We start from the raw sequence: 15,701 nt of genomic DNA on the forward strand, positions 1-15,701 counted from the left end.
AATAAACAAAATCTTTAGTTTATAAAGTTTCTCATAAAAATCAATGTATTGCAAAATGTGTTGACTGCATGACAATATATCTAAATTCAGGTTTGACTGTATCACAATATATCTAAATTCAGGTTTGACTGTATCACAATATATCTAAATTCAGGTTTGACTGTATCACAATATATCCAAATACAGGTTTAACTATCCCGATATGTATTTGACTGTATCCTTATACAGGTTTGACTGTATTGCAATATATTCCAATATAAGTTTGACTGTATCCTGCACACATACTGTATAAGTGGATATTTCCACGTGTCTAAGAGTTGGTGATTTAAAATTTCCAGACATTTCATGCGAGGAAATATTAGCGAATCATGTAAGGGTAGCATTTAATGACAGGTTGGTTGGTATTTAGGCTAGAGAAAATTTTTGGATTTTCATCCCAAATTTTCTAAATTCGCCCAAATTTTTCCGTTTCGCTTAAATTTTTCACTTAAAAAAGCCCGTAAAAAAAAGTTTTTTCAGGGTGAAAAATAACAATGTGTGTTGTGTTTTATTTTAAAGGGGGACAAAAAATTTTCGTTTTTATGCACTTTAAAAAAGGGAGAAATTTGTGATAGACTACCAAAACCAAGATAAAATTTCAGGTTTGTATATCTTATATATCCTATAAAATAACATGGAGGAGAATATGATTTCCACACCCCTCACACAGTCCATCAAATATTTCAAAACAATCACTGAATTTTAACTTTCAATATGTTGTGAAATAAAATTTTATGAAGTTAGTTTATTCTATCAAATCTTTTTTTATCAAATCATTGAAGCATTTGTCATTTTGAAATTGATTTGGGTCTTTATACATGTTATACATAAAATACTATTGTAGATTTGAGAAACTTACTGCGTCAGTCAAGTGTAAAAACACCTTGCCCCTCCCACACACACACATGGAAATAGTGTAAACTTGGCAAATTTAATAGGGAGAAACTGTTGATTCTTCTTTCTAGTGGGTTGGATCCTTGGGAAGCAACAAACTTTTCATTTAAATATATTACAATGAATGAAAAATAATTAGTAGTATTTTTGTCAGTACACGACAGTGTAAAGGTTATTTATACAAACATTATGATTATTTTTCTGATAAGACTTGACATATTTGTTATATAATGATAAATTTGACATATTTATAATCCTTTATAACATGTTTCTAAAATTTTATATGACATTATTTACAGCAAACCTTGCCCACATTCAGCAACAACCACAGAGTGCCAATCGTACAGAATTGGAGACAAAGTTCAAACAAGAAAAAGAAGAAATGGACAGGCAGCTTCTGTCTGCTGCTCAACAAATTCTACAACAAAGACTGGTGCGTCTGTTGTTTAATTGTTGTTTTTGTTTTTCAGCATTTTCATCAATTCCTGTCATTCAATAGACATTATGTAAAGAAGCGATTATTTAAATAGGCCCTCTAGGCTGATCGGATAACCTTAGGTTTATGACTTAAAATGACTCTTCTAAATTGCTCTTAGTTTGAATCCAGCCAGTTACTTAAAATTTCATATGCACAGATTAAAAAATTACTTGTTAAAGAAATAAACTCTGAGAATAAAACATGTCTTGTGTATTAGGCATTAAAACAAACATAGAAATAATAGGCTGAAAAAATCTGTGAAATACATCTAACGCAGTGATTTGATAATGTATTGTATGTTTTTCAGTCTTTAGCAAGCAAACATAACGACACATTGGGAATGCTGGATAAGTTGACAAAGCGTGTTGTTGATGATGAATTGATTGCCTGGACACAGAAACAAAAGTTGGCACTGAATGGAGCACCATTTGACACTTCCATGATTGATGTGCTTCAGAAATGGTAAATAACAAATGAGCCGCGTCATTACAAAACCAACGTAATGCGTTTGCGACCAGCATGGATTCAGACCAGCCTGCGCATCCGCGCAGTCTGATCAGGATCCATGCTGTTCGCTATCTGTTTCTCTATTCGTAATAGAGTTGGTAAGCGAACAGCATGTATCCTGATCAGACTGCGCGGATACGCAGGCTGGCCTGGATCCATGCTGGTCACAAACCCATTATGTTGGTTTTGTCATGGCGCGGCTCAAATAGTCTTTTGATTTCAGAAATAATTTAACACCAACAGTGATTTTATAGCTAAATAAAATCACTGTTTGGCGTTCGGATCAGAGAAATAATATCACAAGGGCGTAGCCTGGGTGATAATGATGCTCATGTGAACGACAAACAGTGTTTTTATTTAGCTGTAAAATCGCTGCTTTTGATATATATTTCAAATTCTAACACAGCATCAACAAAAAATGCTGCGGTAATTGATATCAAGCTAAATTGTAGCTGATTTGTTTTTGTACTAATAAATGTCATTGTGTCAACATTGATTTTATAGTATATTACACACACAATCAATAGGGACATATGAGAGTCATGTTAGAATTAAGATATAGTTGCAGGTGTTAGTAGTAGGAAAAGTTGTGGGAACACATATTGGTCAGCAGCCCTCAGAAGATAAATAGTATTACCATACTTTCTTATTGAGAGCTACTACCCCTTAATCCCTGCCTTTTTACATGTTTGTTTTCTTAAACTGCAACAGAATTCAGAGTAACACTTACAAACAGAATGAATTGCATGCACAATCATTTAGTTTTAGGGATCAGCTAAACTAGATTCTATTCAAGTTGTGTTATGCCTTATTCTCATCGATTCGATACTTTTCGTGGATTAGATACGTCATGTAACCCCCGTTCACACAGAGCTGCGACTTTAGGACGATCATGCCGATCAATCCACGATCTGAAAAGGTATTGGATCGGGGCCAATTGGGGTCGATCGGCGTCGAAATCGAACAATTTGGCAAATTTTGGTCTTCCTTACAACTGTACTACGATGTTCCCACGTCAAACGCGCTGCTGACATGCTTCTACTTCGATGATACGCTGACCGATGCCGACCAGCGGCGGCGTTTACTGCGTTTATACTACGCTGCCGCTACGACATTCAAACTCGCTCATGACGCTACGCAGACATAGAAGACTGTACAACGATATCGCTACGACGGTGCCAATCATATAACGCTTGTAGTACGCCTCTTGGACGATTTTGGCGATGATATATATATATCTTGGGTTTCAAAAATTACTTTTCATTTACTTCCAAACTTCAAACATGAACGGACGTATTAATGCTGATCTGATTCATCTGGCTTTACTTCAGCAAAAACAAATATTGGTTGAAATTGTAATTGCACAGATTGTTAACAGGCGGAGGCGCAGAAGGAGGCCAAGAAGATACTGGGTACGGACATGGCTATCTGCAGAAAGGAGACTCCAGTTTAGACAATTATGATACACTGCTGAGAGAACTCCGAATGGAAGACACCACTTCCTCAGATTATGATTGGTCAAATAGCAGCGCTATTAAAACAAACTGCTACCTGACAGGTCGTGGTAAGGTCATGGTAGGTTTTCGTAGGATCGTCATGAACGTAGAGAGATCGTAGTGGGAACGTAGTAAGAACATAGTGGGAACGATGTATAAGCGTACTCGGTATGTTCCCGACTGTACTACGCTTTTACTGCGCCTTTAATACGCCCTTGAAGAACTATCCACGATGCTTCCGCGCTGCTTGTACGATTACGGCGCTTCTACCACGCTCTTTTTACGACTTTACCCCGATTCTTGTTGGACACGATCCCGCTACGATTGTTTTGACCACGTTCAAAACAAACGTGGCGAGAGCGTAGAGCTTTCCGATCATGAAGACGCTACCGCGATCATACTGCGCTTATGTAGACTCCACTACGTTTCTCCTACGATTTGCCACGTTTTCGGCCACGTTTTCGGCCACGCTTAGATCGTAGTAGAAGCAGCGCCTATGTGTGAACGGGGGATTACCGTACCGAATACGAGCTCGTGACGCCATCATAAAAAACATTGCTGTCTTAAGTTTGGCAGTGATTTTATACTTGACACCCTCATTAAAAAACATTGCTGTCTTAAGTTTTGGCAGTGATTTTATACTGACACCCTCATTAAAAAACATTGTTGTCTTAAGTTTTGGCAGTGATTTGCTGGAACAATATTACTGAACCACAAGTTACATAAAATAAATACATGAATATATCCTAAAAGTGCAGTTATGAATCAGAAATCAACATGAATGTACTATAAAATACCAGTTATGATTCAGATGGTAGGCAATTGTAAAATGGTATAGGAAATAGAAAGAAATATTTTAAGTTGCTTTGCAGACTTGTTTTTAGCTTGACTATTCAAAGAATAAGGAGAGATATTGTGCTCACAACAGTGTAATCATTGCTGTCATACTAAGAATTAGTTCTTGCATGCAATTTTGTATCTCTAAAATTAATGCAGAGAATGGGTTAAAACTTCACTCTGTGATTAACTAACATGATTGGCACAAGTCCCATAACTCTGAGGTACTTTTTTTACAGAGTTATACCCCTGACTTACTGGGAAGCACTGAGAATAGTGAAGCATGCTGTGTCTTGTTAATTTTGATTTTGGAAATGTCTATTAACAGTGCTAGTGAATTTAATGTAAAAATATTATAATTGAATAACAAGCAATATAGATTTGGTCAAATTTCATGGCATGGCTTCATTTTGGTGGCGTAGGCATGTTTAATGTTAAATTTTTTTTATAAAAGTTATAGTTAAGAAAGTAGTGGTTTATCATTTTTTCTCCCTATAACTGTTACAGGTGTGAAGTGTTAGCAGACCTTATCTGGCGTAACAGAATGCAGATAATTAAAGTAGATTTATTACGACAGCAATTACCAATAGACATTCCTCAAGGTCAAACCGACCTTCAACCAGATCTTAACCATATCGTAACTGGTCTACTCTCCAGCCTTGTTACCAGGTATGCGTTGTTTCTGTTGAGCTTTAATATCATACTAATCATTTGATATCAATTTTAGACTGAATCGTTAAATTTAACTGCATATTTCCTTCTTTATACGGCTCATCCACCGAAATGACAACTAGACAAACCTGTAATGCAGATTGTATTTGAAGCTTATGTTGATTATAGTGTGTTTGAATACTGACAGGGGGTGTCCATGGCCGAGTGGTTAACGTCATTGACTTAAACCACTAACCCCTCACTGCTGTTGGTTTAAACAGGGACTTTGGATTCTTTCATTGAGGAAGCTATACAACAATCTTATGGGACGTCGGTGGTTCTACTCAGGTGCTTGCCTGTGCCTGAAATAATGTATGGAAGAGTTCCTTAGGTCTGCTTCCACCAGTTAAGCTGGAAAGTCGCCATATGACCTATACTATGTTGATGGGATGTAAAACCAACCTAAAAAAAACCCGGAAAAAACAACAATACTTACTGAGGATCAATAACATGATTTCAATATGTGAAGCCAATAGCTGATTTTTATAGGTGAAAAAATATATGTGAGAGAATTCAAATTTTTTAGATGATTTTATGAATTAAGGTCTGTTTATTTTCAGGGGAGTTTAGAACCTGTAACTTAAAGATATTCTGAAGTCACATTTTGACCAAAAAGATAGGTTGATTCGATTTAAATATGCTTTTATTTATTTTCATGAAATAAAGGAATGATGTACTATTTTTCTGTTTCAGTACATTTATAGTAGAGCAGCAGCCTCCTCAAGTTTTGAAGAAAGACTCAAGGTTTACAGCAACTGTACGACTGTTGGTAGGTGGTAAACTCAATCTTCAACTCACTCCACCGAGAGTTACAGCTACAATTATCAGGTTTGTCTTCATAGTCCGGTATTGTTAGAAATATTTTTACCCCTCATGGTCAAGTTTATGAATATTGCTTAAATTACCATAGTTTTGTTATGAATGGACAAGTATGTTTCTAAAACCAAAAGAAAATAAGTGTTGCCCCAGTCTGATGGGCGCTTTTGTTAAAGGGAGTTTTTTTGACAAAAAATTTTAAATAAGATACGATGAGACTCATTTGAAATGAAAAAAAAGGGTTATTTTAATGATAACGTTTGTTTTGCAATTTTTAAAATATAGGAGGATGAAAAAAAGATTAAACTTTTAAAATTATTCAAAAAACAACAAACAACAAAAACAAAAATAAACAGTTATGCTATGTAAAACCTTCCTTCCCTTATAGTATATCTCAAGAATTTAAACAATGTAGAGGCTAAGAAGTAAAATAACGTTGGCATTAAGGAATTTCATGCTTTAAAAATATGCAACTTAAAGGATGACTTCAACAAAATAAAGGAAAAAAAAACAACAACAAAAAATATTTATGTTTTGTAATTCCCGCCTTTCCCTATAGAATATTCTTTATAAGGATCCATGCTGTTTGCTTACCAACCCTATTAAAGGTAGAAAACTGATAGCGAACAGCATGGATCCTGATCAGACTGTGCGGATGCTCATTTTTGTTCCTCAGTGAGCAGCAGGCAAGAACATTCTTACAGAACGAGGACAGAAGGCAGCATCAGAAATGTGGAAATATTTTAAACAATGAAGGTCTCATGGACTATCACCAGCATTCTGGACAACTGAGTATCACATTTAGAAATATGGTAAATATAAGTTACTAGTTTGAACTTTTTGTTGAAAATATTGTACCATTTAACTTATTGCATTTTTTTGTTGGGACAAATGGCCATCTTTACTGGTGGGGGAAGGGGCAGTAATGCCCAGTAGTACATTTTAAGACTGGAGGATAAATGCCCTGGCTTCACCTCAGGCCTTTATCTTTATTCAAGGCCCAGGTAAGGCCCTGTGCTTTAGAGGCTGACAATACACCCTGACTGTATGGTAAAGGCAAAGGACCTCAAATCGCCTCTCCACTGATATACAATCATGACAGTAAATTTTGAGGGTTGACTGCAAAACTGCAGTAATTTATATGAGATAAAGAAGTACTTACAGTTTTGCGTTAACCCTCAAATTGAATCCTTTCATGGTAGAGAGCTGTCCTACTAGGTTAAGTTTTGATCGATAGTTCTTCCAAGGTACCCCTTGTGCCTGAGGAAATAAACATAGAATATGAAATTAAAAGCAGGAATGTCTATGATCACCTTCACAAAAAGAATGTCACTTTCAACACCAACAAAAAGCACAATAACCAGATAATAGTCTATTACAGCTTCTACTTCTATTGCCAATGCCAAACCAAATTTGTTCCTTTAAAGTTTTCAGTGTCCTTGATTTCTTTTTTAATTTTATTTTGTTCTTTAAATATTTATGGATTGTTTTTTTTCAAAATGAATGTTTCCAATACTTTGACTTGATTACTCTGACTTGCAGACCCAGACAATTTAAAGAATTAGATATTTGATAATACTATTTACAATTAATTACAGCAATTGAAGAATATCAAGCGTGCAGATAGAAGAGGGGCGGAGGGACATGCAAGTATTAGTTTCATGATTTATTCTCTAATCTTAACATGTCTTAATGTAATAAATAATAATTTTCTGACAATGTCCCCCCCCCGGAGAGAAAAAAAGAAGAAAAGAAAAGAATTGAAATTTATTGTTCAAAACATAGTGCTTACAATTAATACAGTACTTCTAATGGCTTTAGAAATGCCTTGTTACGGATTTTATTACATTGTTAAATACATTAAACTGGTTTAACTGAGGGAGGAAATATGTTTTATTTTATCCCTTAACATTCTGAAATTATATTTAAGTTTAACTACTAGCATAGAGCCAGGTCAACCTCCACGCCCTTGCATTGTGACATGGCTCTTTTGCCCCAGTAGGTTCGAATTCCCTCTAGGGACTTACGATTCTTTCATGTGAGGAAGCTTTACAGCTAGCTTACGGAATATCTGTGGTGGTTCTACTCAGATGCCAGCTTTTGCCTGAAAATTGCATCATTTTGCATGGAGAGGCGCTGAGGTCTTCCTGCACCAGTAAATCTGGAATGTCGCCAAATGACCTATACTGTGTTGGTGTGACATTAAACCCAACCAAAACAGTAAGATGACTGACTATCATATACCACTAGTATACAACCAGTATTCAGCCACATACCATGCACACCAATGCTGTCTGACCAGACTGTATATTATTGATATAACAATTTTAGTATTTACAATAATGTTACCCTGTTTAATAATTTTGACAGTTTGACAGAACCTGGACAAACCCAAACAACATATCCAGCAATTATATAAATATTTTACTAGATTCGAGATTGCTAAACTTTTGATTTGATTATTATGTTTTTATTTTTAATTTAAACAGACAGTAGCAGAGGAGAAATTTTGTATCTATTTTTCATCGGACTTTAATGTTGGTGGTAACGAGTTAAAGTTTCAGGTCTGGGTGAGTTTTGTTATGTGCTTCTAGCTTTATCTCAAGATTTCTTGCATATATGTTACCATCTGGTATAGCTTTGAAGCGGTGACTGGTGGAGTATTTTCTTTTTTGCACATGTCCAAATTGTGTTTTAATTATTGATTAAGTGTTTTGTCTAAAATGAATTGATAAAAACATAAAAGATTAGAAAAACAAAACTAATGAGCATTTGTTAGGTAGTGATAAACACAACATAAGGTAAATATTTAGGAACTAATGTTTCAGAACATAGATTGATTGAAATTATCCGTTCAATATTTAATTCAGTTATGTTAGAAATGTCCATAATATTTTTAAATAGAATGTTTTAAGACAAAATATTCTTAAAGCCATAAATCCTGTACTTTATCCTGTTGTGTTGATTGGTCGTAAAGCTTTAAGTCATATACTTTATCCCTTTGTGTTGAGTGTCATTGAAAGCATAAATCTTAGACATTATTCCTTTGGAAACCCATCAATCCCATGCCTTATTCCTTTGTAAAGCCATAAATTCTATACCTTATTCCTTTGTAAAGCCATAAGTCCCATGCCTTATTCCTTTGAAAAACATAAATCCCATGCCTTATTCCTTTGTTAACCCATATATCTCATACCTTATACCTTTGTTAAACCATAAATCCCATACCTTATTCCTTTGTAAGCCATAAAACCCATTCCTTATTTCTTTGTAAAGCCATAAATACCATACCTTATTCCTTTGTTAAGCCATAAATCTATGCCTTATTCATTTATTAAGCTATAAACACTATTCCTTATTCCTTTGTAAAGCCATAAATACCATATCTTATTCCTTTGTTAAGCCATAAATCCCATGCCTTATTCATTTATTAAGCTATAAATGACATTCCTTATTCCTTTGTAAAGCCATAAATACCATACATATTTGCTTTGTTAAGCCATAAATCCCATACCTTATTCATTTATTAAGCCATAAACACCATTCCTATGTAAAGCCATAAATCCTATACATTATTCCTTTGTAAAGCCATAAATCCCATTTTTTTACCTGTTGATAGAAAGGAAATAGGCAGCTACAAAGTAATAAGCAAAATTCTATAAAAAAGCACCTAAATCCTCTGAAGTGATTATTATTTTCCTATGAAGAAAGGCCAAATAGGTATGATTTAATAGTTTAATAATGGATTTAGAACATATTAAATGTTTATCACATAAAGGTGGCAGCATTGAATCTGAAATAATTTACAATAAAATAAAAAAAATTAAAATGAAAATAGGCCTTTAGATTTGATAAATAAGACCCGATTTTGGATATTTTGATTCTGAGAAATCTATGACTTCTATGGGTCAAACTTGAAATGAAAAAGTGTAAAATATATCTCTAGAAAAAATAACATTTAAACTTAAAAAAAGAAGAAGATAAATTGCTGTAGAAAAATGTGCACCTAAAGATGTTTTAATGTTTTTTCACCCATTAACTAGTGAAACATTTTATTATATCTCTCCAGTTCATGTCATATAAATCCTCATGAGTGTTGATATGTTAGTGAATTAAGTACAATTTTATACTATTTAATATTTGATATGGAAGCTGAGGAAGTTTGCCGACTTATGAATTTACAGATGACCTCTATTAGAATTAGAGTGAAATAGTTTTACTATTAATTTTTAAAGAAATCATTAAAATATTAGCAAAAGCATATTAAATTTATTATATTTAATAAAGGTGAAGAAGACACTTAAGAGCCGAAATATTAGTTATCAGCATTAAAAAATCCTTAAAACTTATCTTGTGTTGATTGTCTGTTCAACATAATTCATTTTCTTTAAAAGAATAATAAAAGATTTTTTTAAAAAGTAGATATTTTTCTTTCGGTCTCTGGTAGGATCTGAACTCAATTTTCAAGGATTTTTTTTCCCCACAGACCCTGTCATTGCCAGTAGTGGTCACTGTACATGGGAACCAGGAATGCCAGGCTACAGCAACTTATCTTTGGGACAACCAGTTCTCAGAACCAGTGAGTTTATTCTTTGTTTTATTTATTTGTAATAATTACCAACTTATTATTGTTTTTTTTTTCCAGCTGTTAAAATGATAAAACTGCAACGCTTTAAGAATTGTGAAAGCTAGCCAACAATTGGCAGTTTGAAAGGTCACAAGTAGTTGACCTCCTATTGTTATCGTCAGGTGTAGCATTAATGTGCAGCATTAATTAGGAGCTGATTTTTATCAGATTGCAGATGAAGGCAAACAAATTATTTCATGTTCATTTGTCATACTGTCCATCTGATGAAACAAATTGCATGATTAAAGGTATTTGCTTATTATTATTCAGTTCAGTTTACCCTTTGTCTCTTAGCAGCAACTGATTCTTTTGATTCAACTAGTGCAAACCACAATCAGCTGGTATATCTGTGCCTTCATGGTCTGCACTGTTTGTTATTCAGCCTGTAAATGATGTATTGAAAGTTTTACCTTTAAATGAATGGCTTTGTTAAGATTGTAAAATTGTACATGTCTGTTTAATATATATGTATGAAGCATGTAAAGGGCTAAATTTATTATAAAGTTTGAGTTTTAATGAGAATTTTGAAGGAGGTTCTTTAAGGGTTTTTGTTGTATCTTTTTTTTTTATTTTCCTTTAGTTTTACATGTCAATCATATATATATTCTACAACTTGGATCTTTGAATTCTGTCATATGAGCAAATTTTCAAGTTAGTTTGATATGTGGAGGTTTGTGAAACAATGAAATATTGCTTGAAGTGATATAAAGACTAACCTGTTAACAAAGGTCATGTAAGGGAAAGACAGAGCATGGCTTTTATAGACATGTTGGCTTTATTTTCATGTGACTGTTTGTTTAATTAATGAAGGAGGAAGTGTCGAAAAATGGCCTTTATTTACAGGATGATCATTTTTTTGAGGTGATCTTTGGTTTGACTGTATCCAGTTCCTCTCTTCTACTTTAGCCTTGAAATTTGACAAATCCTCATAAAAATGTTGATTTTGCATAAATTTTACTAAAACTAAAGATATTCTTTATATACATGTTTTGAGCTAAAAATGATGAACACTATTTGCTATACATTTCTTTCTTTCAGGCAAGAATACCCTTTCAAGTGCCGGACAAAGTTCCTTGGTCAGAGGTGGCTAAAATGCTGTCTACAAAGTTCTGCGCAATGACTGGACGAGGTCTTAGTGACATTAATCTTAAATACCTGGGCAATAAATTGTTTGGTATGAGTGGAACTGTAGACTTTAGCAGTGCTGTTGTCTCCTGGACTCAGTTTTACAAGGCAAATAAATATTAGCAGGATTTAAATTAATTTAACAAAGAGGAACAAATGCTCTCGTTTAAATACACAGATAGATTGAAAAAAAAAATAACTTTTGTACCTTTTTATTAATGAACAAAAAATCATTACTTTCAAAGTTTGTTACAGCAAACTACCATAGATTAACCTTTCCCTACTTAATTTGTAAAGATGCTTTTCACATAGCAATAATTACCTCCCCTGGCTGCCATTTTCATATGCTTAAGATACATGTAAGATAAAAATCTTTAATTGTTATATCATCTTCATGAAAACTGTTAAAAATCTTTTACATACTGGTGCTGTAATTATGTTTTGGTGCATTTATATAAAATAATTTGACATTGCATGTAAATCATATTAAATTATATTTTGCCATTAATATTATATAGAATATTGACCCCCGAAATGGCTGCCACTTTTTGGCAAGGGAGGTAAATATTGTAATAATCAGGATTTGTCTTTAATATTCAGTACTTATTTAATTTTATATTTAGAACTAGCTGATGGTAAAAATGGCTGTTTCTATAATTTGAGGTAAACCAAGCTTATTAATAAGAGACAGCCATTAAATCTTACATATTCAAATAAAAGAATGCAGGCCCCTAAATTTACCAAATCTGCAGCAAATATCTAACAGAAAATCTAACAGAAAAAATAAAAAGTGATGTTTTTTTTTTTTGACAAGTATAATTTGATCTGTTTCACGACTTTTTTTGCCAGCGTAATATTGTATGTCTTTACCATTTTCTATATCACATACTTCAACAGCGTTTTTTCCCTACTTTGGGAATGGTGCTGGTACCAGACTGATTGGAAAAAATGCGTTATTTTGACTTAAATTTGGAATTTATTTATGCATTTTTTCAGCTACAAATAAGATAAGTCATCACGAATAAAGATAGCTTTCGTAGAATAAAAATTAAAAGATAAAACATCTGGTAACAAAGTGATCCCTTAGAAGCATTAATTAATCACAACAAAATTATATAATAATTGCAGACTCGGTTTGATTGAGTTTGTACATGAGGGATAATGAATAAGTGCAACATTCCTAACGGCCCCTAGCACCGGCTTGAGCGGTACACATAAGTTGTTTTCATTTTAAATTAATTGAGCGGTACTCAATTCTCAACACTTAATTGATTTTGGAAGGACCAGAAAAATATAACAACACTGAAGTGAAATGAAATAAAGTCACATTGCATGTGTGTACATGTACAAGATTTATGCACAACTTGTCATGAGAAATTGAAGCTAATGAAAACATTGAATCTTTCAAATTCAATGAAAGATTTGATCATATTACGTAAAAGAGGAAATTATATGAAAATCTATATTGGTAAGTCTATATTTTTATATATGTTTATAAACATGTATTTTACAGGAAAATTTACCAGGAAGAAATTTTACATTTTGGCAGTGGTTCTGGTCAGTGGGCAAACTGGTAAAGGAACATTTAAAGGAGCCGTGGACAGATGGGTATGTATCGTTAGATTGTAGGCATAGATAATCCTGCTTTATGGTTATACATCAGATAATGGGGAAAACATTTTTGTAGTGTGCAGTATTAGGGAGTAGTTGGGCAACATGTGTTATGATATACTTGGTGCCTCTGTTGCCAAGTGGTTAAGACCGTTGACTTTTCCTACTGGTCTCAAATTGGTTCGGATCCAAGTAGGTACTTGTTCAGTATCCTGTACAAAATCTTTCCCTCCTATTCAGTCAATAGATCTGTAGACATTTTTTAACAAAAATAATGAACAGATTAGTTCAGTTTGCCCGATAGTCAAGTCAATTTTTACGTATATTTAGCATGGTAACGGTTATTGCTTGGTGCGTAACCTTATATTGAGGGTTGACCGCAAAACTGCGGTAATTTATATGAAGTAAAGAAAGACTTACAACAGATTTGCGTTCAACCCTCGAAATTTCAATTATTTATGAAAAAATTTGTAACTGTGAGTATGAAATCACCAATTGTACGGGATGTTTAAGTTACTGTTAGGTTTTGTTGACCGGAAGGAATCTGAAGACCTGATATCACAGAGTTCTAGGGGTACTTTCCTCCTTCGGTTCAGTGAATCAGAGCTAGGGGGTATAACTGTTGCCTGGGTAGTTGACAGGAAAAACTGTACCCCCGCTGATAAATGGATGATGGGTAATACAGCATCTAACATGTCGTGAAGTGTTTACATTATGTGTGGTGTGATGATTAAACAAAACAATTCTCAATCTGTACTCATTGTTGCACTGTGTAGAAGTATTTGTTTCAAATGTCAATGTGGGTCAAGATTATCAGCATGCACTTCTGAGATTTGTTATCATTTAGATGACTAGAAGAATATTCTTTGTATAGTTTCGTTGTGTGATTTCAGTCTGCATTTTTACAATACTTGAAAAGCAGACAAAATATAATGCAAAGTACTTCTTTGGCAGGTTGTTACTGACAAGGTGGTTTTCTGGAGTTTTTGAGAGACTCCCAAAGATTTTTTAGTAAAACCTCATGGAGGTTTTAATTTAGTAAAACATGGAGGTTTTAAAAAAATCGGTTCAAGTTTTGTGTTTTAACTTTTATTCTAATTTTGTTTTATTGTAACACGGTAACACTAGTTACAACTAGCTATAATTGTTTCATTAACATAGATGCATTTGCTGATGAAAACTATTAAGAAAGAATTCTCTCCCCCCCCCCAAAAAAAAAACCACCGTTATTTGGTTACACTATAATTTTGACACTGTTACACAGGTAAATGGGTAAATGGGTAATTGGTTACTGTTTTTCTATTAGATTTCATTTATGCTTCAATACTAAACTTCCTTACTATTTTAGGTCAATAATAGGGTTCATGGACAGAACTGAGTCTAGAGATCATTTGTTGTCCCGACCTAATGGAACATTTTTATTACGGTTCAGCGATGGGACGAAAGGAGGAATTACGATAGTGTGGGTAGCTGATCAGCAAGATAAACCCGGTATGATAACATGATAAATATATATATGCCGATATACCGTGCCGTTTCCAAAAACAATGATTTAATGTATAATATAAAAAGTATAATAAAAACTGTTATTAGAACAGCCCTATAAATGTCTAATTCTTCAACATTGATCTACTTTGATTGTACTTTCCATGCTGAAGTTATGAAAATGTCACTTCTCTATTTAAGAAGAAAAAAATGTTCACTTATTTATTGTATTAATATGATGTTTATAATGTACATATTTATGTTGTCTAATTGTTGATTGTGATTGTATTTTATGTTGTTTTGTATATACTGAGGCCCGCATGGAAGATCGGGAAACTGAATGTGTTAGCTTCATTAAATAAAGTTATTACTTACTTACTTACTATGCTCATCTTTTGGTTAAATACTTTTATTGCAGAAATTTATTAAAATCTATCTAGGAAATTTATCTAATTTGAATGAAAGAATGCATAAACTATGTTTGTGAAGCTGCATCCAAATTCCCTGTTACAAAGGTCAATAAATTTGATTTTTTTAAATGCCATTTTCTTTTTAACAACACTGTAGTCGTATTATGTTTACCTATAATTCAGTGAGTTTAAAACGTATCTTCTCTGAGTATATTTCAAGGAAGGTTATTTTACATTTAATAAGAGACTGTTTAGCAACTTTCAGTATTTTCAAGTATCAAATTTGAGCATAATATATCTCTAACAGAATATTGTAAATATTTGTCTTAACAATTTAAAGTTTTTTTTGTACATATGAAAGAAACTTCAAAATCTCTTTTGATTGTAGAATCACTAGGACATTTGAAAGTTATAAGCGTTAAGATTTTTTATGGAAAATTAAAAATAGTTGTATACTATGTTGTTAAGTGAACAACTATGGTAATTTAACTTAATATTAATTAAAATAACCTATAATATGATTGTATTGTTTAAATATGCATAAAACAGTGAAATTTTGTTGTTTTCATAATCTTATCGCTGATTCTCGAAAAACTTGTAACATAAAGTAGCTATGTTATTTAACACTTATGAATATTGTAAGTTAAAAGAATAAAATGTTATGG

General features: G+C 33.2%; 1 protein-coding gene across 1 annotated transcript in view; it reads left to right on the forward strand.

Moving 5' to 3' along the window:
• Positions 1-202: 202 nt before the first annotated feature.
• The window catches only part of LOC132758783 (signal transducer and activator of transcription 5B-like), a 35,619-nt gene continuing 20,120 nt past the window's right edge, over positions 203-15,701 (forward strand). Inside the window, exons 1-13 of the mRNA XM_060750480.1 lie at positions 203-228; positions 598-641; positions 1,233-1,366; positions 1,719-1,873; positions 4,759-4,920; positions 5,656-5,790; positions 6,455-6,590; positions 7,377-7,434; positions 8,275-8,348; positions 10,265-10,357; positions 11,444-11,638; positions 13,044-13,138; positions 14,490-14,632. Of these exons, the coding sequence (XP_060606463.1) occupies positions 203-228; positions 598-641; positions 1,233-1,366; positions 1,719-1,873; positions 4,759-4,920; positions 5,656-5,790; positions 6,455-6,590; positions 7,377-7,434; positions 8,275-8,348; positions 10,265-10,357; positions 11,444-11,638; positions 13,044-13,138; positions 14,490-14,632 (1,450 nt within the window). The remainder of the gene's footprint in view (positions 229-597; positions 642-1,232; positions 1,367-1,718; positions 1,874-4,758; positions 4,921-5,655; positions 5,791-6,454; positions 6,591-7,376; positions 7,435-8,274; positions 8,349-10,264; positions 10,358-11,443; positions 11,639-13,043; positions 13,139-14,489; positions 14,633-15,701) is intronic.

The sequence above is a fragment of the Ruditapes philippinarum genome, unplaced genomic scaffold (assembly GCF_026571515.1).
Source record: "Ruditapes philippinarum isolate M1 unplaced genomic scaffold, ASM2657151v2 ctg1302_1_1_1_1, whole genome shotgun sequence".
Taxonomy (NCBI): domain Eukaryota; kingdom Metazoa; phylum Mollusca; class Bivalvia; order Venerida; family Veneridae; genus Ruditapes; species Ruditapes philippinarum.